Below are 22378 nucleotides of genomic sequence, written 5' to 3'. Positions count from 1 at the left end.
TGCGCGAAATGTTGGTCATCTATAACCACGTGCCATTCCCCCAACTTTTTTTTAAGAAGCTCAGCACGAGACAATCCGGCAGGGAGGATAAAAAATATATTCCGCCATGTTGATATATTGAGATGCACGTAGCCTATAGGCAGTTCACCCAAAGAATCTCAGTCGATCCTGTGTTTTCGGTTGGCAGCCCAGCTCACCCTTCGCTACGATGCAACTCATGAACTTTTTCATATCTACATATTTCAATATCCGATCTGAGTGTCACTCTTCCGACCATATACGTTGGTACAACCGTATTCAAAGACTCAAGAAGATAATGAATAACCATGAGCGGTATGTACTCAAGTAATGTTCAATTTTGACTCATGAGATCGATTGGGGTGGAGGGAGGGAGCAAGACGCTGTGCATCCCGCCACCCTTCCAGTATCAAAATATAATCACATAAACCTTTCGTTTTCTCTTTTATGTGTCACTTAATGGGATACGTGAAAACACAGTCATATTTATGACTATTTTATATCACAGAAGACATGTTATATTTTACAGCCAGCCTCATATTGGACACAGAGATAAGTAAAATGCTGTATAAACATTAAGATTATATTCCTTATCTTATACTCGCTATTATTACCTTTTTTTTTTGTACTACCGAGATGGAAAGCTTTGGAATAGATGAACAAGGACTGCTTCATTCATAGATGTAGATGAAATTCGTGTAACCGTATAGTAACTGAGCTAAGTGAAGAAATGTGAAAATATTTTAAGGGAGGGTTCAGGTTTCAGTCAGCTCAGCGGGGGAAGGGTGAGCAGGGCTGCCAACCGAAAACGCAGGATCGACTGAGATTCTTTGAGTGAATTGCCTATAGTCGATTTATATATACAGTCCCAGAATAATATAAATTTCAATAAACAATCTAATGTATGTCGCAATATAGTTTTTGTTGCTGCAGTGAGAAATGTCAAAATTTTTATATATCAAATTCTAGCACCTCGTCTAATTTATATGTTTTATTTTCAAGCCTAAGTATGACTTCATTATAGGACGTAAAGTCACAGTATGGGAAGCGCTAATTACCTTCGAAAAGAATTTGACCACCCTTAGACTCACTACTGAGCCCATTTTTTACTGAAAATTGATAAATTTCACAATTGACAGTGTCTGCATGTAAATGATCGTTTTCATTTTGTTAATATTAAAAAAAAAACTAACAGCTAGAAATAATGTACTCTGAAAAATAATTAGAAAAACTTAGGATATATATTTAAAGTAATTTCAGTAGATTTACATCTATTGACAGATTACGTTTGTCTAAAGGTGTCATCATAAAGTGTATATTCAGTATATAAGCTTTTACATAAGCCTCTGTCGTTTTCTATAATTACTTCCGCGCTAGGAGAACATTCATGGTTGAATGAAAAATCAAGAAATAAACAAAATATTTTTGCATTGCCATGGAAAATTACAGAGAACATGTTTTATAACTATTGTCAAACGAATGAAATAAATATAAAACTTGGAAGAAAAAAAAATAATTGCCTACTCACTTTCCAGTAATAACAACAGAACACTGACTAGGATAAGTTAGAGCGTATAATTTCCCCCACAAAATGGAAATATTAATATACAGTTTTGAAGGATAAAAAGTTACCTACACGAGACTAATTCGGAATCAAGATAACCGTGATGGCATATACTTCTCGTGCCCATAATCCTAACTGATATACGAAAATCTTATCCTACGGTTTTAAAAGGACTAAACTATTATATATGTAGTTTTACCTCTTCCTCATATTCTGCAATGCTACTCTTGAGAATAAATATATATATATACATATACATATATATATACATATATATACACACACACACACACATATATATATATATATATATATATATATATATATATATATACATATATATACACATATAAATATATATATATATCAATCATATCAGCCATCTTGAGTCCATTACTGAACAAAGGCCTCCATACCTTCATAACATTTCATGATTACCACCTAAGATTTGCGGATGACATTATTCTTATTTCAGAAAGAGCAGAAAACTTGCAAGATTTGCCGAGTGATCTGGTCAAGAAAAGTCAATCTCAAAGTAGGTTTAAAAATGAATAAGAGAAAAAACAAAGTAATGTTCAACATGAAAGTTCAAAGTTGAAGAGTATAATTATTTAGGCCAGATGGTGAAAATAACCAAATATCGATCATATACTTACATACATATATATATATATATATATATATATATTCTGTGTGTGTATATGAGTGTGTGTTTGTGTGTGTGCGTGTGTGTGTTTACCTAGTTGTATTTACATAGTTGTATTATACGGGAAGGGAGCTATCCTCGTGGTGACCCGTCTTTGTATCTTTCAGCATCAAGTTTATTCTTAAAATCGTGAATAGTATTTGCACACATTGTTGTTTTCATTTAAGTTATTCCAGTGTGTGTGTGTATTCACCTTGGTCTTTGGATCGCGTGTTGGACTCGTGATCGACAGCTATTTCCCTCCCGGAAGAGAGCTCAGAGCTCGTATGACCGGTCTATGGGTAATGCTATGACCTTACACACACACACACACACCCAACTCCCCGCCCACGAGAGTCAGAGTAACGACCCGAAGCGCAGCGATACCGAAATAATTTCGGCCCTGGGCAGGATTCGAACCAGGTACTGCCGCACCTCCGTACTGGCAGTCCAGTACTCTATCAACCGCGCCACCGAGAGAGAGAGAGAGAGAGAGAGAGAGAGAGAGAGAGAGAGAGAGAGAGAGAGAGTGTGTGTGTGTGTGTGTGTGTGTGTGTGTGTGTGTGAGTCAAATCAGCCATACTGAGTCCATTGCTGAACAAAGGCCTCCTTTATAGCATTCCATGATCCACATGACCGCGCCAACCACTGCCATGTCACTCTTGCAAACTTCTCAATCTCGTCTCTCCACTTTCTGTCTGATCTCCCTCTTCCACGTTTCACATCTCACGGTGTCCACTCAGTAACACACTTGCTCCATTGCTCATCAGTCGTTCGCACTAACTTACCTGCCCAATTCCACTTCCTCTCTTTTACCGCCTCCACAATATCTTTCACTCTAATCTGCTCTCTCACGGTCTCTCAACATTCTTTTTCTTTCCATTGCCTTCGTCAGTTTCCAAGTCTCACACCCGTAGATTATTGCTGGCAGAATGCATGAATTGTAAAATTTACGTTTCAAAAATAAAGGCAGGGAGCCTCTCAGGATTTTATTATATTTACCAAACACTTTCCATGATCTTTCGTCACTTTCACCATCTGTCCTAAATAATTATATTCATCAACTTCTTCAAGACTCTCACCATCGATTATAATCTCTTTACTTTGAACTTCCGTGTTGAACATTACTTTGGTTTTAGACTCTTATTCATTATTAAACCTAATTTGAGACTTTCCTTGTTCAGATCATTCAGCATATATTGCAAGTCTTCTGCTCTTTCTGAAATAAGAATTATGTCATCCGCAAATTTTAGGTGGTCCTAATATTCACCATTAATCTTCAAACCTTTCTCTTCCCAACTCAATCTTCCGAAAATATCCTCCAAACAAGCTGTAAATAATTTCAGTGAAATTGTATCGCCTTGCCGTACTCTTTTTCCGATCGTGATCTTTTCTGCATCTTCATGTGGTCGAATTATAGCGGTACCTTTCGTATAAATCTTTTCTAAAACTCTTACGATCTGTTCGTTTGCACCCTGATTGCGAAGCGAGTTTAGTATTGCTATTTGTTCTACCGAATCATAGGTCTTCTCGCAATCTAGAAAAGCTAAACAAAGAGGTATATTCTGTCGTTTTCTAGATTAATTGGTTCATCGCCTGCAAGTGATCTCGAATCGAATATCCGGTCCTAAAGCCCGCCTGTTCTCTCGATTGGTCTTCATATAAAATTTCACTTAGTCTTTTTGTAAGGATCTTGGAGAATACTTTATATACATTTGATAGCAAGCTAATTGGTCTATAGCTGCAAAGGTTCTTCTGGTCTTTTTTTATGAAGCAAAATCACTATAACATTGCTCCAGGATTCAGGAACGCTTTCTTGACGTAGGCACTGGGTGTACAACTGAGCTAACTTAATATGATCTTCTTTCCCTGCGTCTTTCAACAGATCTATCGATATATCATCTTCCCCAGGTGCTATTCTCGTTTCATATTTTTAGAGTAAATACTACTTCCTTTGTAATCTCTGGTACGCTACTAACGTCTACAGATAAATTTACTGACTCAACTACGGTCTTCGACGGGTAAAGCTCTTGGTAAAATTATCCTACTCTCTTTACCATTCTGTCTCTGCATTTAATAATTTCTTCATTTCCATATTTCAAACATATCATTTGCTGCCTTCCTAAAGCATGTCTGCGCTCGGTCCCTTTAATACTTTTGCCTTTCCAAATAGTTCCTCGATTTCATCCATGTTTCTCTTTCTTTTCTCTGATCTCTGCCTTTTGTTGATAAGCTTGTTTAGTTCAACTCTATTTCGTCTCTCCTGCTTTTAATCTGCATGGTCCTTCTTCTTTTAATTAGGCCTTTTTGTGGCTTTGGAGTATTTGTTTTCTCTAATACTTTTTGTACTTCCTACTTTCTCTGCCGATTTCCTATTGATGTTCACTAAATTCAATTTCATATCTTCAACGGTGTCCTCGTTAGTTTTTAGAGCTTCGAATCTGTTTTTAATTTCTAACTGAATTTTCTTATTATTATCCCTAACCTTTGCAAGGCTTACTTTCTTTTTTAAAACTAATTTATTTCTCTCGGCTCTGAAATTGAATTTATGTGTGCATCCTACCATTCTATGGTCACTACCTATGTTGACTTTATTTATGAGAGTGACATTGCTAACGCTCTCGCTCTCATCTCCTAATAATGAAGTCTACTTCATTCTTTGTTGTTCCATTTGCACTTCTCCAGGTCCATTTACGACCTACACGTTTTTGGAGGAGTGTTAATTATCCTCATGTTGTAGTTCTCTGCAAAATTGACTAACATCTCGCCTCTGTCATTTCTTTCACTTACTCCAAACTTCCCAATGCACGACTCATTTCCCATGATGGGTGTCCCATCCAGGCATGATAATGGGTAAAAAAAAAAAAAAAAAAAAAAAATATATATATATATATATATCTATATATATATATATATATATATATATATATATATATATGTATGTATGTATCTTCATTGGCCGGGGGTCCAGGAGCAGAGTCCCCGGTGGGGGTCAGGGGCCGTAGGCCTAGGCTGAGTCCCTGGTCTCAATTGCTGGTAAACAAATGCATGCAAGCTGTTCCGTTGATGGTGCTATCGATATAATTCGACCAAAATAAAATCTACCCGTCATCACCTTGCTATACGTACACGTGCGCACCACACCACGCCATGCTACACAAAACCACACTTGCGGGCCACCACAAAATAAACCGCTTACACACAGGTACAGCCAACATACGAATCGCCCAAAACTTCACATCAACCAAAAATCATTCGAACACAACAAAATTGTTTTGTTTTTTTTAACAGGATCGTTTATCAAATCGGGAATTAATAAAAAAAAAATCGAGATCATTCTCAGGAAAAGAAAAAAATTGGAATTCCGATTTAAATCGGAAGAATATCATGCCTGGTCCATCTTCTTCCCCACTTTAGCATTTAAGTCGCCTGTTACCAACGTGTACTTACTTTTTTCTTGATTCATTACCTGGCTTAAGTCATTATAGAAGGAATATATATATGTATATATATATGTACTTTCCTGAAGAGGGCTACAGTTGATAGCCGAAATATAGGATTCTTCTTTATTCGAAGTTTATTTTCTCCGACTGTGGGTTTCCTGTATGTCATATACAGTATATATATATATATATATATATATATATATATATATATATATATATATATATATATATATATATATATATATACACAAACATATGTGTGTGTGTGTGCTCACCTTGGTCTTTGGATCACGTGCTGGACTCGTGATCGACAGCTATTTCCCTCCCGGAATAGAGCTCAGAGCTCGTCTAACCGATCTATGGGTAATGCTGTGACCTTACACGCACACACACACCCAACTCCCCGCCCACGGGAGTTGGAATAACGACTCGAAGCGCAGCGATACTGGAATTATTTCAGCCCTGGGCAGGATTCGAACTCGGACCGTCGTAGGGACAGTCGGGGACTCTACCAACCGCGCCACAGAGTCGTGTATACGTGTATTTACCTAGTTGTATTTTGCGGAAGAAGAGCTATGTTCGTAGGAATCCGCAGTTGTATCTTTCCGCATCCAGTTCTTTCTTAAAGTCGTGTACAGTTTTAGCACTCATTGTTTTCTCTTTCAATTTATTCCATGTATCTATCACTCTATGTGGAAAGCTATTCTTTTTCAGATCTCTTCTGTAACTGTCCTCCTTAAGTTTCTCCTTGTATTTCTATTGTCCCATTTAAGTAGATCATCCCTGTTAAGGATTTCCATCCCTTTCATAATTCTATATATGGATATCAATCTTTGTTCATATGTCAACATGCTGAGTGTTGGTGCCATCTTTGTTAGTGCTCTTTGAATTCTTTCTAGTTTATTAATTAATTTATTTTTGTACTGGGTGTCCATAGTGACGCTACATACTCTAATTTTGGTCTTATCAGTGTAACTAGGATTTTCTTCACCATTTCCTTGTCCATGTAGTCAAAGGCCACTTTCATTGATCTTATTAAAAGTTGTCATGTCATTTGAAATTATCACTCCTAGGTCTCTTTTGTAACTTCTTTTGTTCCAATTTTGTATTTACCGGATATTCTATTTTTGCTTTTTCCAAATTCCATTTTACTACATTTTTCAATGTTGAAATTCACTTCGTTCTTTTTACTCCAGTTCCAGACTTTGTCCAGATTTCCCTGAAAAGATTTAGTCTTCTTCGTTACTCACTCTCTTCAATAGTTTTGCATCATCTGCAAAGAAGTTTATGTAGCATTATTTCCTTCGTCCATGTCGTTTATGTAAATAGCAAACATTATCGGAGCCAATACAGAGCCTTGGGGTACTCCACTTATCATGTCTACCCATTTTGAGTTTTTTTCTCTAAGTATCACTCTCATTTTTCTTCCTTTCAAGAAGTCTTCCATACATTCCAATAATTTTCCTTGTATTCCACCTATTGGTTCAATATTTTTTTTCTTTTCTTTTTTGTGGTACTTTGTCGAAAGCCTTTTGTAGGTCCAGGAAGGCACAATCTGTCCAGCCATCTCTTTCTTGTATTATGTTTAGCAATCTTGAGTAAAAGAATATTAAGTTTGTAGTACATGATTTTCCACTTCTAAATCCAAATTGGTTGGGATTTAATAGTTTGTTCTTTTCCAAAGTCCATTTGTTTTTAATAACTCTTTCGCATATTTTTGCAATGGTGCTTGTAAAGGATACTGGTCTATAATTTGTTGGATTTTCTTTATTTCCTCCCTTATATATTGGTACAATATTAGCATTCTTCCAGTCTTGTGGTACTTTTCCTTCTTTGAGTGAGAAGTCAATTATCTTGTGTATTTTGTCTGTGAGTTCGTCTATACATTCTTTTAATATCCAGTTCACTATTCCGTCTGGCCCATGTGATTTTCTGACATAGAATTTCTGTATTTGGTCCCTTATTTCTTTCTGTGTCACCATTATTTCTTCCATTTTAGAGGATCCTTCCTGGTGACTATCATCCCACAATTGTGTGTGTGTGTGTGTGTGTGTAATTAACACAAAAGTGGAAACAAAACTAGGTGTTGGTTGGTTTAGATCAGTCATTCTTCTCACGACATCTCGCGTTGAAAACTAACAACATTGATTTTTACTTTCTCAGGAAAACCAAACACATGAGGAAAATTGACTACCGTGACCGTAGCTTAGAAATGAATCTGGTCAGAACCATGTGGTCCAAAGTTGCGCAACCTTCTTCACTCATGCTAAATATAACCATTCAACTTGACATGTACCTCATGTTACCAGTTATATTTAAGTTTGAAATATTATGTACACCATTATTTAAAGTCGATGAATTAAAATGTCAATTTTGTCTTATTTTCCCAAAGTGGTAGTGGCAGAAAAGCAATAAAGTACAAAATTATAACTGCGAATGGCATCAGAATTTCCTTATATTCACACTCACAAAATATGGATCAGTTCTACAGTACTAAATAACTAAAACAATTAGTTAGGCATGTAGTTGTATTAGTCTTTATATACTTTTCAGTCGTAATTTGAAAATAAATCAACTCATTATACTTGCCACATGCACACAGAAGAACTATTAATTTTCCGATAGATTAATATTAGCTTTCTTGTACCATGACTGATACAACCAAACGTTTGATGGCAATTGTAGTTGTTGGTGCAGGGCGGTAGACTTTCGTTCATAATCGAAATATTTTAAATGTATTTATATTATTCAAGTAATCAACAATAACATATAAAAAATATTTTTCATGATATGGTCAAAACATTACACTATATAATGACAAAATAATTTTATTTATTTCATTATGAATCAAAAGCAGTCTTAATATACACAAGATTGACACAAACTTGTGAACTGCCTCCTCGCACATTTATACGGCCTGGTTATGGAAGGTGCTTGTGCTAACACAGGCAGAAATACGCGTTATATGATGGAAGGTGTTGGCGCAAGGGTGATCCGTGGTCCTGACTGGAAATGGGGCAAACAAGTATGTTTTGTAGAGGTCTCAGATACATTCACAGATTGGGGCTGGTTTCATTCTTGGACCAGATTTACAATGTGTCTATGTACATTTTCCGGCAGCCCGTTTAAGTATTTGGTCATGCTTTCTACTTCACTGTAATTGCATACCATTCTAATTTTAATCTGAGAAAGTATTTTAGTCAAACAAATAGCTTCAGATTGGGAATAGGGAGATGTAGGAGAAAGGTATTTTCATTGCATAGACATAATGTAGTTATATTACATTTAATTTTGTTTGATTGTCATTGGCTTTTTTGGCAAACATTCTTGAGATTAAGTTAGGTTATTGTTTATATTTCATAAAATCTTAAAGTTTTTATAAAACCTATATTGAAATTAGAATTATACCCATTACTATGTAGTAGACGGATATAGCATGATAAAGCCAAGGTAGTCGTAATGTGTACAATGTCTGGGCTTAAAGGGATTTTGTGTAGATACTAAAGAACCTATGACAGTTTTAACAAGATGAAAAATATGGAATGGAGGGAACATTTGTACAAGTTTATCCAGTCATGTAATTCATTGCCACAAATCATTGAGGAAACCTGTGGTTCCAAGGTAACCAGCCACATAAACTAATTTAGCTTAAAATTCACTCGGAGAAGAAGTTTTGCATTACTTGGATAGGATGATAGTATCACAAATTAGAATGAGGTGACAAGTGTGTGATTGTTACATCTGGGGTAAGCAAGTCTCCAAACAGGACAGTTCTCTGTTGGTAAAGTTTTAATGCAGGGAGGTTACCTGAATTCAGTCATGCCTTTGTGCTTTGTACTTGCCTTCAGAACTTTCTAAATTTGATTAATGTCTGGAGGAGCCTAGATATTTTGAAAACTTCAGGGCCCATTATAGAATGTTTATTTTGTGATCAGAGGTTATGTACTCTAGTTTGGGTGTGTCGAGCCATTGAGACAAGTTGTTATAGATGTTTGAGTAGTAATTTGCTGGGATTATTTTATTATTATTATTTACTTATTTTTGCTCCGTTGTATGGGCTGCACTTGATATGATGTGAGGATTCAAAGGGTCTGAGGGCTCTTCTGTAGAAGTGTGTGCTGTTCAATGGAAAGGTTTTTAGTGGTTCACATGAAGAATTGTCATCCCAGACTTCAACAGGGTGACAATTCTTTATGTGGGTTATCCTAGGGTGACAATTCTTTATGTGGGCCATCCTGGGTTTAGGATTCATTGGTTGTATATGTTGATGACAATAAGCATAACCCTCATTCAACCTAACCTAACCTAATCTTTATTTTGCTATTGATATTCGGTGTACTGGGGTGACAATTCTTCAGGTAGGATTTCATGGGGTGATGATCTTCATGTGGGCATTCTGTGGTGACAATTCTTCATGTGACCCTTTTTAGTTACAGTATAGATGTTTTATTAAGGTTTAGTGTGGCCAGTTAGTATTCTTGATACTTTATTTTATTTATATTATGTCTTTCTTTTCTTAATTGTTAGGTGTCATGCTTTGAATTGTAGAGGTAATTTTGTTAATGATGAAATTGTGAAGTGACTTTTGGGTCAAACTGGTGGTTGTGGCCAGTTATATGGGGCAGTGGATTGTAAAGCATTAAGTACCCACATTTTAGGTGAAATTTATACTAAAAAGGTAATAGTGAAGTTTTTGGTCAGAGGGTAAAATCTTTTTAAACCACTTGATAGATTTATTGTTTTTTGAGCATACCTAACAGCTGTACAGTTTGTATAAAACTATACATTTATATATTTTTTAACCTCTTGACAGATTTTATTAAAGGTAACTATACCTTGTGCATTTTCTTGCAAATGCTGCAGTCTTTTTTTGCATTAATTATTCACAGTTGGACAGGTTTTAATTCCTGCCAAACTTTTTGATTTGTGAGATTTTTCATAATCATCACAAACCTAAAGTCTACAGATGGAAATATTGTGAAATTAATTATATACTACTAAAGTAAGAAAACATCCCTTTTGTTTCTATAAATAGCCCTTGATGGGAAGAGAGGGAGCTGTAAAGGTCACATGTTAGTATAAATACAAATGGATACTTACATACATATACCAAGGCTTTTTCCCCCTTACAAGGGAGGTAGCCAAAAAGGAAAAGGCATAAAATCATTCCCACCCATTCCATCCCTGAATACACTCCACACCCCTCCACCCCTCTTATCTTAGCACCTCCTGGAATACAAATGCACTAAAAGGAAATGTAAACCCTTCCTCCAACATACAGTACATCAAAATGATAACAAGCTTCCTTCTAGATTGGTAGGACACAGGTACACAGAAGCTTCCAAAATCAGAAATTAGTTCCTGTCCAATGAACGATTAGTACAAAAGTGATTGCAAGTAATTAAACAATGCTGAATGTAGTGTCACTTTCAACAACATCTGTCTGCATGGAGACTAGCTATCCATTAACATTTTAAATTATTTGAAATACTAATTTCCAAATGTGTAAAACTAAAGTAGCTGTAGGGGTCATTTTATTTTTTAAAATTTCATAATTATAAACAGGATGGTGGTGAGGGCCATGTCGGGACTGTTCGCAACTTTGAGTCCCCGGAAGAAGTTGTAGTTGTCTGGGACAATGGCACAGCCGCCAATTATCGCTGTGCTGGTGCTTATGACCTACGGGTCTTGGAGTCTGCACCAACAGGTGAGATTGTGCTTGACTGGCAGCATGCAAACTGTCATGTGCATTCATCACATCAGGTAAATGTTTTGCAATTTTTATAACTGGAAATAATGTTCATGAACAGTAATTGCATACAGTTTGTAAACATGTGGCATCATAGCATACATACTCATTGACACAGGTACAGCATTGAATTGAATCAAATCAAGGCCCTTCATCATATTTCATAAACAAAGTACAATTTCCTAATTGGGAAATAGCATATATAAAGATGGTGTAATTTTGGGGTATATTTGGTCATTTGAATTGTATAATCCTCGTATTTCATCATAGGGATCCCCCATCTTACCAGCTGTTACTTGTTTGGTATAATCTGATGAATTATGAGGTGGAGACAGGAATGATATGATTTTGAATAGGTGGGGTCTTGGTCAACATGGATACAATTTTGTTCAATTTTGAATACAATTGTGTGACGAGATCCAGAACAATATTTGAACTGCATTGCCATGATGAAGAGGTTATACCCTTCTATTTAACGATGACATATACTAGTTTTTTTTAGGTCAACATCAGTCTTGGGATGAAATGGCTCTTCATTGGTCGAGACCTTGAGTCTGCCTCTCAACTAAATAACATCTGGTGTTCATTGGAACAAAGTCTGAATGGCATGTGAATTGATTAGATAAAGATTAATTGTTAGTAATTGTATGTCTATACTGGCTTCATTTCAGGTCAGGTTCTTTCATTCTCTTGTTTATACAAGGTGCTGAGAGGGAAAATAAATTGCTTTCATTGGTATTTTTCATATACAGGGTCTAACAGATAAATCCGTACAAACTTTGAAGAGGTTTTAAGCACTTAAAAAGTAACATATGGCAATTCTGATTGTTTCCAGATACTTCCATTTGTCTAATAATTTAGCCAGTTGTATACTAGCACCGGTGCAATAAACATTAAGCAATGGAACAAGCCAAACGTTCAGCCATATGCGAACTTCGTCGCGCGGGTCACACTCCTAGCGCCATAATAAGGATGCTAAAATACTCCAGACAAACTGTTTACGATGTTTGTAAACGTTTTGATGAGACTGGCGAAGACCAACGAGCTGCTCACAAGCACAGAAGGGGCAGAATTCTAACACCTCGCTTTTTAGCTGGTCTCAAGAGAAGTGTCAATGCAAATCCAGCCTTACCATTATCGACATTGGCAAAGAAGAGAGGTGTCAGCACAATGACAATTCACAAAGCATTAAAGAAATTGGGATTACCCTCATTCTCACAAGGAAAAAGACATCTTTTGACACGAAAAATGAAAGAAATCCGCTTGACCAGGTGCCAAAAGCTGTTGAACTGGATGAAGTCGAATGGCTCAGTCATCAATTTTTTTTCCGACGAGAAGATTTTCACGGTTGATGCGACTTTCAATAAGCGGAATGATCGCTGGATAGCCTCCTCATCCTCAGAGGTTCAACACAAGACAACGACAAAGAAACCAGCAAGTGTCATGGTGCTCTGTGTGGTGTCAACTGAGGGGGACGTCTTCACTCACTTCTTCAACAACAAGGAGAAAGTCAATGCCGTTGTCTATTGCAAAGTTCTAGAAGAGAAAATAATACCCTGGATGAAAGATAAGGCTAGTGGCAACCAGTTTGTCTTCCAACAAGACTCGGCTCCAGCCCACACAGCGAAGAGGACCACCAACCTTCTCGAAGGGTCAAATGTGCAGTTCTGGAACAAAGAGTTGTGGCCCTCAAATTCGCCAGACCTAAACCCTTTAGATTATTATTTTTGGGCGCGAATTGAGGCCAAGGCATGTGACAAGCCACACAGAAGTATAACAACCCTGAAGACAGACATCAAGAAGGCTGTGGGTTCATTATCAAAGTCTGAGATCATCAACGCTGTATCCAAGATTCGTAAACGCGTTGAAAGCGTCATAACAGCTGAAGGTGGTTACATTGAATGAAATCATTGTTCTTATTGCCTTTTCTAAATATACTGAAAATTTCATAACTCTCTGTTTATTATAACCCGAGATATTAATCTTAAAACATGTGATAAGAAGTTGTACGGATTTATCTGTTAGACCCTGTACAGTGAATTGAGAAGTCACAGTGCAGTGTAGAACTTTATTTGTGTCTGAAAGCTTTTAGAATTTTGTATGTGATTATTGATATGTTGAGATAAAATCAGTAGCCCTGATGCCATTAAGTTTATTTAGGAAATTGGTGTTTCTTTCCTTGAAAATGTCCACTTTGGTGTGATGTCTTGGAGATTAATTAAACAGTTCAGATGTCTTTTGGACAAAAATTGTGCCCATGTACCTTCACAGTCATGTTGCTTGGTAACTTGAAAAGTCCTGATACAAACTGTTGACTTAATTAATGTATTCAGTATGGCCCCCCAAGCTTGATAAAAAGTCATTAGTTATTTAAATTATATATATGGATATATATATATATATATGTATATATATATGTATATATATATATGTATATATATATATATATATATATCCATATACATATGTATATGCATGTATGTATATATACATATGTATGCATATATGTATATGTATATATAATTTACATATGTACATATATATGTATGTATATATATATATATATATATATATATGTATATATATATGTATATATATATATATATATATATATATATACAGGTAAACGTCGACTTACGATGGCCGCGACTTACGATTGTTCGACTTTACGATGACGACGACGACGACGATATGATAATTTAACCCCTTCCATACGGTGCCGCACACGTAGGCGTCTTGATTATATTTATTGTAGTCGCCCCTGTGTTTTTACATTCTCTCAAATGATTCATTCTCTGTGGTTTTCAAAATTCGCGGGTGAAAGAGAGAACGATCGATATAAGCGGTGACTATATTTTATGATGCGAGTATTATTACGTCACGTCGTACGGCTGGCATTGGCTGAAAATACATATTATAGTGTTTGAATATGGTAAAAAGGATAAAAATAATTAAATAAACTACTGTACATGTTTAATAGGCTATATTCAGTATCTCTGGTGGTTAATATACAGGTAGGCTAGGTACAGTGACCACGGAACAGAGTGGGGATCGACTTACGATGAGATCGTCTTACGATGGCTCTATCGAAACCTAATGCCATCGTAAGTCGACGTTTACCTGTATATGTATATATATATATATATGTATATATATGTATATATATATATATATATGTATATATATATATATATATATATATATATGTGTATATATATTATATATGTATATATATATATATATATAGATATATATATATATATATATATGTATATACATATATGTATATATATATATATATATGTATATATATATGTATATATATATATATATATATATATGTAGATCAGATGTGGGAAATACTTCAAAACATGCTCACTAAGATGATTCATACTTACATTTCTTTTAAGGACAGACGTCCCCCTAATCAGGCTCGCCCAAAGTGGCTCGACAAAGAAACTGAAAAAAGTATTGCTAAAAAAGAGACAGGCTTATAAGAAATATAAGTGCTCGGGTACATCTAATGACTATGAAAGTTATGTATCAATGCAGAGAGATTTAAAAAAGACAAGAAAAAAAAGAAAGCGACAATACGAAATGAATATCACTGATAAATCCAAAGAGGATCCCAAAGAATTCTCTAGTTACATTAGAGATAAAGAGGTTGTTAGGAATCACATTGGTCCACTATTATCTGCTGACGGTCAACTTGAATATTCAAATGAAGGAATGCGTAATATTTTAAACAATTATTTTAGGTCTGTATGTGTAAACGAAACACCTCAAAGTGAACTCCAAACTGAAACCTGTGAACAGTCTAGGGTAAACTTTCTACGGTAAATATAACAAAAGAAAAAATTAAAATGTGTATAGAGACACTCAAAGTTAATAAAACACCAGGTCCTGATGGTTGGCATCCAAGAATCTTATAGGAAATGAAAAATGAGATTGTTGTTCCAATAGAAATTATTTTCAAGAAATCCATCATATCTGGAGATGTCCCAAGAGAATGGAAGCTAGCTAACATTACTCCCATATTCAAAAAAGGTGACAAAAAGAAGGAAAAATAATGGAAACTATCATCAGAGATGCTATCGAACATCATTTAGAAAGTAACCGTTTGATAAATGATAGCCAGCATGGTTTCAGATAGAAACGTTCTTGCGTGACTAACTTACTCCAATTCTACAACACAGTTATCTCGAATTATGACAAAAGAAACAATATAGATTTAATATATCTAGACTTTGCGAAATCTTTTGATATCGTCCCCCACGAAAGACTATTCACTAAATTAGCTTCACATGGAATAAGTGGTAGCCTATTAAGTTGGACTAGTAATTGGTTGAATTGGTCAAAAACAGAGAGTTGTTTTAAATGGAAAAACTTCTAGATGGAAAATTTTTATGAGTGGAGTTCATCAAGGTTCCGTTCTTGGACCACTTCTATTCATAGTATATATGTAAATGATATAGACCAGTGGTTCCCAAACTTATTTTGGCTGTGACCCAAATCCAGATCTGGTGAAGATGTGGCGACCCAAGCATCAAAAAGCAATTTCGAAAGTCTTCTTTTATTGAAAACACAAGTGTAGGGTAGCTTTTAATTGAAATTATTTTTTTTTCTAACAAGGTCTCACGACCCATTCTTGAATACTTCGCGACCCATAGTTTGGGAATCGCTGATATAGACCATGGACTAAAATCTATTGTTTCCAAATTTGCTGATGATACAAAACTGTGCAGAATGACGAATGATCACTTAAACCAATTAGATATTCAAGAAACCAATTAGATATTCACTGAATCTCATTAAAGACATTGACAGACTGGAAAAAGTACAATGGCGAGCCACAAAACTGATTTCAAATATCAAAAATAGATCATATGAAAATCGACTAAAACATATGAATCTGTTTTCCCTAAAAAAGCGTAGACTCGGAGGTGACTTGATACAAGTCTTTAAAATTCTAAAGGGAATTGACAACATCAAAAGTGACCAAATTTTTACACTGAATGAGAATCAGACAAGAAACAATGGTCTCAAACTGTCCGGAAATAGATTCAATTTGGAAGTGAGTAGAAATAACTTCGCCAACCGTGCAGTTAATGAATGGAATAAACTTCTTGCAGAGGCAGTGCAATGAAGTTCAGTTCGAAGCTTTAAGAATCATTTAGATAAACACCTAAGCAAGATGCTGTAATGATTATCATTTATTTTATATTATTTGTTTTTGTTTTGTTACCATTTGTCCGTTTGATTCTCATTAATGATTAGTTATATGTCAGTTTATTATCATTTACTATTTATCTGTTTGTTTATTATTTATACCTTTGCATTTATTTATGTATTTTATTTGTTATTTATATTATTATAGTTTTTATTTATTCATTTATTATTATTTTGATTTTTTTTTCGCATCCAACCTAGATATGGACCAAAAGGTCTCCTGTTGGCATGCTCCGCCTTTGTAATCCTTTGTAATATACCAACAGCCTTTTCTCCATTATAAGGGTGGTAGCCAAGTCAAAGGCATGTACCTACTTCACCCAATCCACTCTCTCATCTTAGCTCCTTATGGATGATGGGTCATCACTGTATCCTGCCCACTGCCCTGGCTCAGAGGCAATGCAGCAAGACACAGTACATCCACAGCAAGGCCGCTTCACTTAATCAGTGACACACACCCCTCTATCCCTTCATGCAGAAAAAGAGAAGACTGGGAGAAATTCCATAGGACTACATCAAAATATTTTTCACAAATAAGCTCCCCCATCCACCCCACCCTGCCTTGCATAACAGTAACAAAGCTATTTGAATTAAGTGATAAAATATATGTTCATGCATCCATAAATTTTGAGAACTTTCCTAACTTAGTTTGTATACTTAATTGATGTTAAATTTGCCAGGTGTGAAACATGAAGGTGCTATGTGTGATACCTGTCGACAGCAGCCCATCTTTGGAATCAGATGGAAATGTGCCGAATGTACCAATTATGACCTGTGTTCAGTTTGTTATCACAGTGATAAGCACCATCTCAGACATCGCTTCTATCGCATTACCACCACAGGATGTGAAAGGTATGGTTGAAAGTGGCATTAGTTATATATTACTAATTTTGTCTTTATTCCTTTTTAATTCAAATTTGATAGATATTATCCCATTGTCATTATCCAGGTATTCTATTATTTTCATTATGTCAGTCATGCTGTAATTAATAGAAATTGTACTACAATTTTTCTAGGTTCTTTTTATTACTTTACAGTATGCTTTATAAGCAGTTTTCCCCCATGTGCAGGTGACATATAAGATCTCAAGAAAGGTTTTATAGATTTTAAAATGCAATAAGAGGAGATTGTATGAAAGGGTAATTGTGCCGATAGCATTGTATAGGGCAGAAACATGGAACATAAGAGAGGAAGAGTTTAAATGTGTTTGAGATTAAATGCCTGAGAAGTGTGGTAGGGGTTACTAGGCTGGATAGAGTGAGAAAAGAGGAGGTGAGGAGGAGAGCAGAGGTGGAGAAGAAGTTGGGACATAAGGTTGATGGAAGAGTATTGGGATGGTTTGGACACAAGAAAAGAATGGGTGAAGAAAGATTAGTAAAAGTAGTGTGGAAGGCACAGGTGGAGGTAGTGAACATGAGGGAGTGACCAAGGATAAGAGGGATGGATGGGGTAAAGGGGTCATTGGGAAAGAGGCGGATGTCTGTTGAGGAAGGAAGGGAGAAGACAGAAGATAGGGGCAAGTGGAGAATGGTTGTGTATGGATGATGCTGTGATGTATGGAAGGGAGAGGATGGGGGATGGGGGTGTAGGGAGTATGTGTGAATGATATTTTGATGCAGCGTTAAGGGATTTCTTCCTGTCTTCTCTTTCTCTGCATGAGGGGATGGAGAGGTGGGGTCACCAATTAAATAAAGTGGCCTTGCTGTGGATGTGCTGTGTCTTGCTTCATTGCTTGTGACCCAGGGCAGTGGGCTAGATGCATGGATGACTATTGACCAATTATCTAGGAGGAGCCAAGAAAAGAGGAAGGGACAGATGATAATGGGATTGGAGTATGTGGGGATGAAATGTGTGGGAGTGTATTTATACTTTTGACTTTGGCTACCTCCCTTGTAAGGGGGAAAAGGCCCTTGGTAAATGAATGTATGTATGTAAGATGCAATAAAGCAATTACATAGAGTTTGAATTACTAATAGAGTTTGAATGAAAACAACAGAACCATGTAGATAGGAATGACAAACATAGAGAAGGAAGATTAATGTACAACAAAACGGATTTTGTAAAACTAAGAATTTTTTTCCAAAACACATAAATACATACATATACCAAGGCTTTTCCCCCCTTACAAGGGAGGTAGCCAAAAAGGGAAAGGCACAAAATCACTTCCACCCATTCCATCCCTGAATACACTCCACACCCCTCCACCCTCCCTCTTATCTGAGCACCTCCTGGATGACGGGTCATCCCTGCACCTTGTCCACTGCCCTGGGTCAGAAGCAGTGTCGCAAAACACAGCACATCCACAGCAAGGCTGCTTCATTAAATCAGCGACCCCCCCTCTCCGTCCCCCCATTGCACAAACTGTGATAAATTCTCTAAAGAGGAAACAAAGATGGAAGACAAATGGAACATATTCAAAGAAAAGTACAAGGAAGGAATTAACAAATATGTTCCAAAAAAGAAACAAAAAGAGATCTACATAAAGTGTTGGTTTAACAAAAGATGTAGTGAGGCTAGAGACAGGAAAGAAAGCCTGGAAAAGATGGAAAAAAGGATGAAAAAAGCATCCAAATGGCAAACATGTACAAAACTTAGGAACGAATATGTGAATATACGCAGGAAAGTAAAAAGAAATTATGAAAAAGATATTATAGACAAATGTAAGGATCAACCTAAACTCTTTTACTGATATATAAATGAAAAACTAAAGGATAAACATGAAATAGTGAAATTGCGTGGAGATAAAGAATATATAGATGACACAGAGATGGCAGAAGTTTTGATCAGACATTTCAGGTCTTTTTTTACACTAGAGCTCACAATCTTGGGAAGATGGACAACAAGAAAGATCACCCATGATGAAAGAAATAAAGGTAACACAAAAAGAAATAAGAGACCAGATAAAAAACCTAGAGGTCAGGAAATCGCATGGACCAGATGGAATCGCAAATTGTATACTGAAAGAGTGTATAGACAAAATGACAGACAAATGACCTCTCACTCAAAGAGGGAAAGGTGCCTCAAGATTGAAAAGATGCAAATATAGTACCAATATATAAAGGAGGAAATAGGGAAGATCCTACAAACTTCAGACCGGTATCCCTTACAAGCACAGTAGCAAAAATATGCGAAAAGGTCATCAGAAACAAATGGACCAAACACTTGGAAGAAAATAAAATAATAAACCCCAAACAATTTGGCTTTAGAAGTGGCAGATCGTGCACCACAAACCTAATCTGCTTTTACTCGAGATTAATTGAGATAATACAAGAAAGAGATGGCTGGGCAGATTGCGCCTTCTTGAATTTGCAGAAGGCGTTTGACAAAGTACCACAAAAAATTAATAAGAAAAATTGAAACACTAGGAGGAATACAAGGTGAACTGCTGGAATGGATGAAGGATTTCTTAACTGGGAGAAAAATGAAAGTGGTACTTAGAAACAAAAATTCGAACTGGGAAGATGTGAAAAGTGGCATCCCGCAAGGCTCTGTATTGGCTCCATTAATGTTTGCCATATATATAGATGATATGGATGAGGGAGTAAATTGTTACATGAACTTCTTTGCTGACAATGCCAAATTACTTAAGAGAGTAAGAACAGAAGACGATTGCAGATTACTGCAAGATGACCTAAACAAAATATGGGAATGGAGTTGGAGGTGTGAGATGAACTTAAGCATTAAAAAATGTAGCATAATGGAATTTGGAAAAAGTAAAAACAGAGTATTGGGACAGTATAAAATTGGAAACAAAGAAGTCAAAGTCAATTCAGAAAGGGATCTAGGAATAATTATCTCAAGTGACTTGACACCTGTTAAACATGTCAATAAATTATTCAGAGGGACTAACTTATTGAGATCAATGAAAGTGGCCTTCGGCTACATAGATGAGGAGATGGTAAAAAAAAATAATGGTACACTGATAAGACCTAAACTAGAATATGCTGCAACACTATGGGCACCTAGCACAAAGAAGAACATAAGAAAATTAGAAAGAATCCAAAGAGCAGCGACAAAAATGTCAAATCTGATATACAAACAAAGATTGGAGAAATTACATCTGTTAATCCCTTCCATACGGTGCCGCACACGTAGGCGTCATGAGGAGCAAGTGGATTTGCGACGCTGCCATATCGGCGTCTTGATTATATTTATTGTAGTCGCCCCTGTGTTTTTACATTCTCCCAAATGCGCCCTTAATCCCATTCTCTGTGGTTTTCAAAATTCGCGGGTGAAAGAGAGAACGATCGATATAAGCGGCGACTATATTTTATGATGCGAATATTATTTCGTTACGTCGTACGGATGGCATTGGCTGCTGCCCGCGAGATTTAAGTCCCGTATTGAAGTGGTTAACAATGGAACAGAGAAGAGAAAGATGTGATTTGTTGACAATTTTCAGAGTTATGAAAGGGATGGAAATTCTTGATAGAGACAACTTATTAAAGTGGGACAGAAGAGAAACAAGAGGACATGAAGAGAAACTAAAGAAAGACAGTTACAGAAGAGACCTGAAAATGAATAGCTTCCCACATAGAGTGATTGATGTCTGGAACAAACTGAATGGAGAAACAGTGAATGCCAGAACTATTCATGATTTTAAGAATAAACTGAATGTAGAGAGATACGAAAATGGGTCACTATGAGCATAGCTCTCATCCTGTAAAATACAACTAGGTAAATACATAAATTGTATAACTAAATTGAAATTTAAGGTAATGGGAATAGAAGGGATGAATGAATGGTGTATGCATATATTGTCAGACATAGAGAGTATGGTTAGGGAGCTATGTGAGGCTTGAGAATACTTACAAACATGACATGAGCACCTTGATCCTATTCTTCCATAGGGTCTGCAGCTTCTTTTGCTAAATTGTCTATAGAATATTAAGACCTGGGAAGAGGGTGCAAAAGATACAAGCATTTGGAGGTAGATTGTGAATTGATGAAGGGATAACATGACCAGAGAGTATGTTCTTATCTGTTAGTTAAACGGTTCTTGAGTGAATGAAAAGGGAAATCATGATATGATGAAGTGGTAAGGTGAATCTGTTCTTGATTATCTGGCCCTGCTGTGTAAAAGTGAAGCCTCATTTAGCCTTTGATTGATACATTGTGATGGGGACAGGAATGACCCTTCCATCTCTGGGGTACAGGTTGACATTCAAAAATCCGGCAACCATAAATCCGGGACAGATTTCGGGAGCGCATTTTGATTTTCATATTTCCCGCGTTGGTGCGCCACTGTTTTCTGGAGCTGCTGCTTATGCCAGAATCAGCTGTTGGTTCATGCTTCCACCTGCTAACAAGTAATCCTGCTAATTTTTCTCAATATTCTCCTTATTATAGCATTTATTTGTTGCTGTATAGCCCCAATATGGAATCAACAAAGAAGAAAGGTGGCATAAAACGCAAACATCATGCGTTATCGATCGCAGAGAAAGTGAAAATATAAAAAAACTTGGTAATAATGTGTCTGTGCGAACCATTTGTGAAACTTACGACATTATATGTAAAAAGCCCATCTGCTATTTAGCTTCTTTCCTAAGAAGTACAGTATGGAGTATTTTATTTAGTTTAATTAAAATTCTTCGGAGGATCAGTTTTATATATTTTATTAGAATTGAATTAAAATTCTGTATAACTATCTTTACTGTATTTTATTTAGTTCGTGAATAATAAAACTT

The 22378-nt window shown here is 36.1% G+C and overlaps 1 protein-coding gene across 1 annotated transcript in view; it reads left to right on the top strand.

The window, feature by feature from the left end:
- The first annotated feature begins 8587 nt into the window (after window positions 1–8587).
- The window catches only part of mib1 (E3 ubiquitin-protein ligase mind bomb 1), a 51540-nt gene continuing 37749 nt past the window's right edge, over window positions 8588–22378 (top strand). Inside the window, exons 1-3 of the mRNA XM_076191237.1 lie at window positions 8588–8738; window positions 11279–11420; window positions 17372–17543. Coding sequence (XP_076047352.1) covers window positions 8637–8738; window positions 11279–11420; window positions 17372–17543 — 416 coding nt within the window. The 5' untranslated portion in view covers window positions 8588–8636. The remainder of the gene's footprint in view (window positions 8739–11278; window positions 11421–17371; window positions 17544–22378) is intronic.

This window comes from Oratosquilla oratoria, chromosome 10 (genome assembly GCF_046742065.1).
Source record: "Oratosquilla oratoria isolate Oo_2021 chromosome 10, ASM4674206v1, whole genome shotgun sequence".
NCBI lineage: Eukaryota > Metazoa > Arthropoda > Malacostraca > Stomatopoda > Squillidae > Oratosquilla > Oratosquilla oratoria.
The sequence above is the reverse complement of the archived record's forward strand: the minus strand, read 5'-3'. Positions and strand labels throughout refer to the sequence as shown.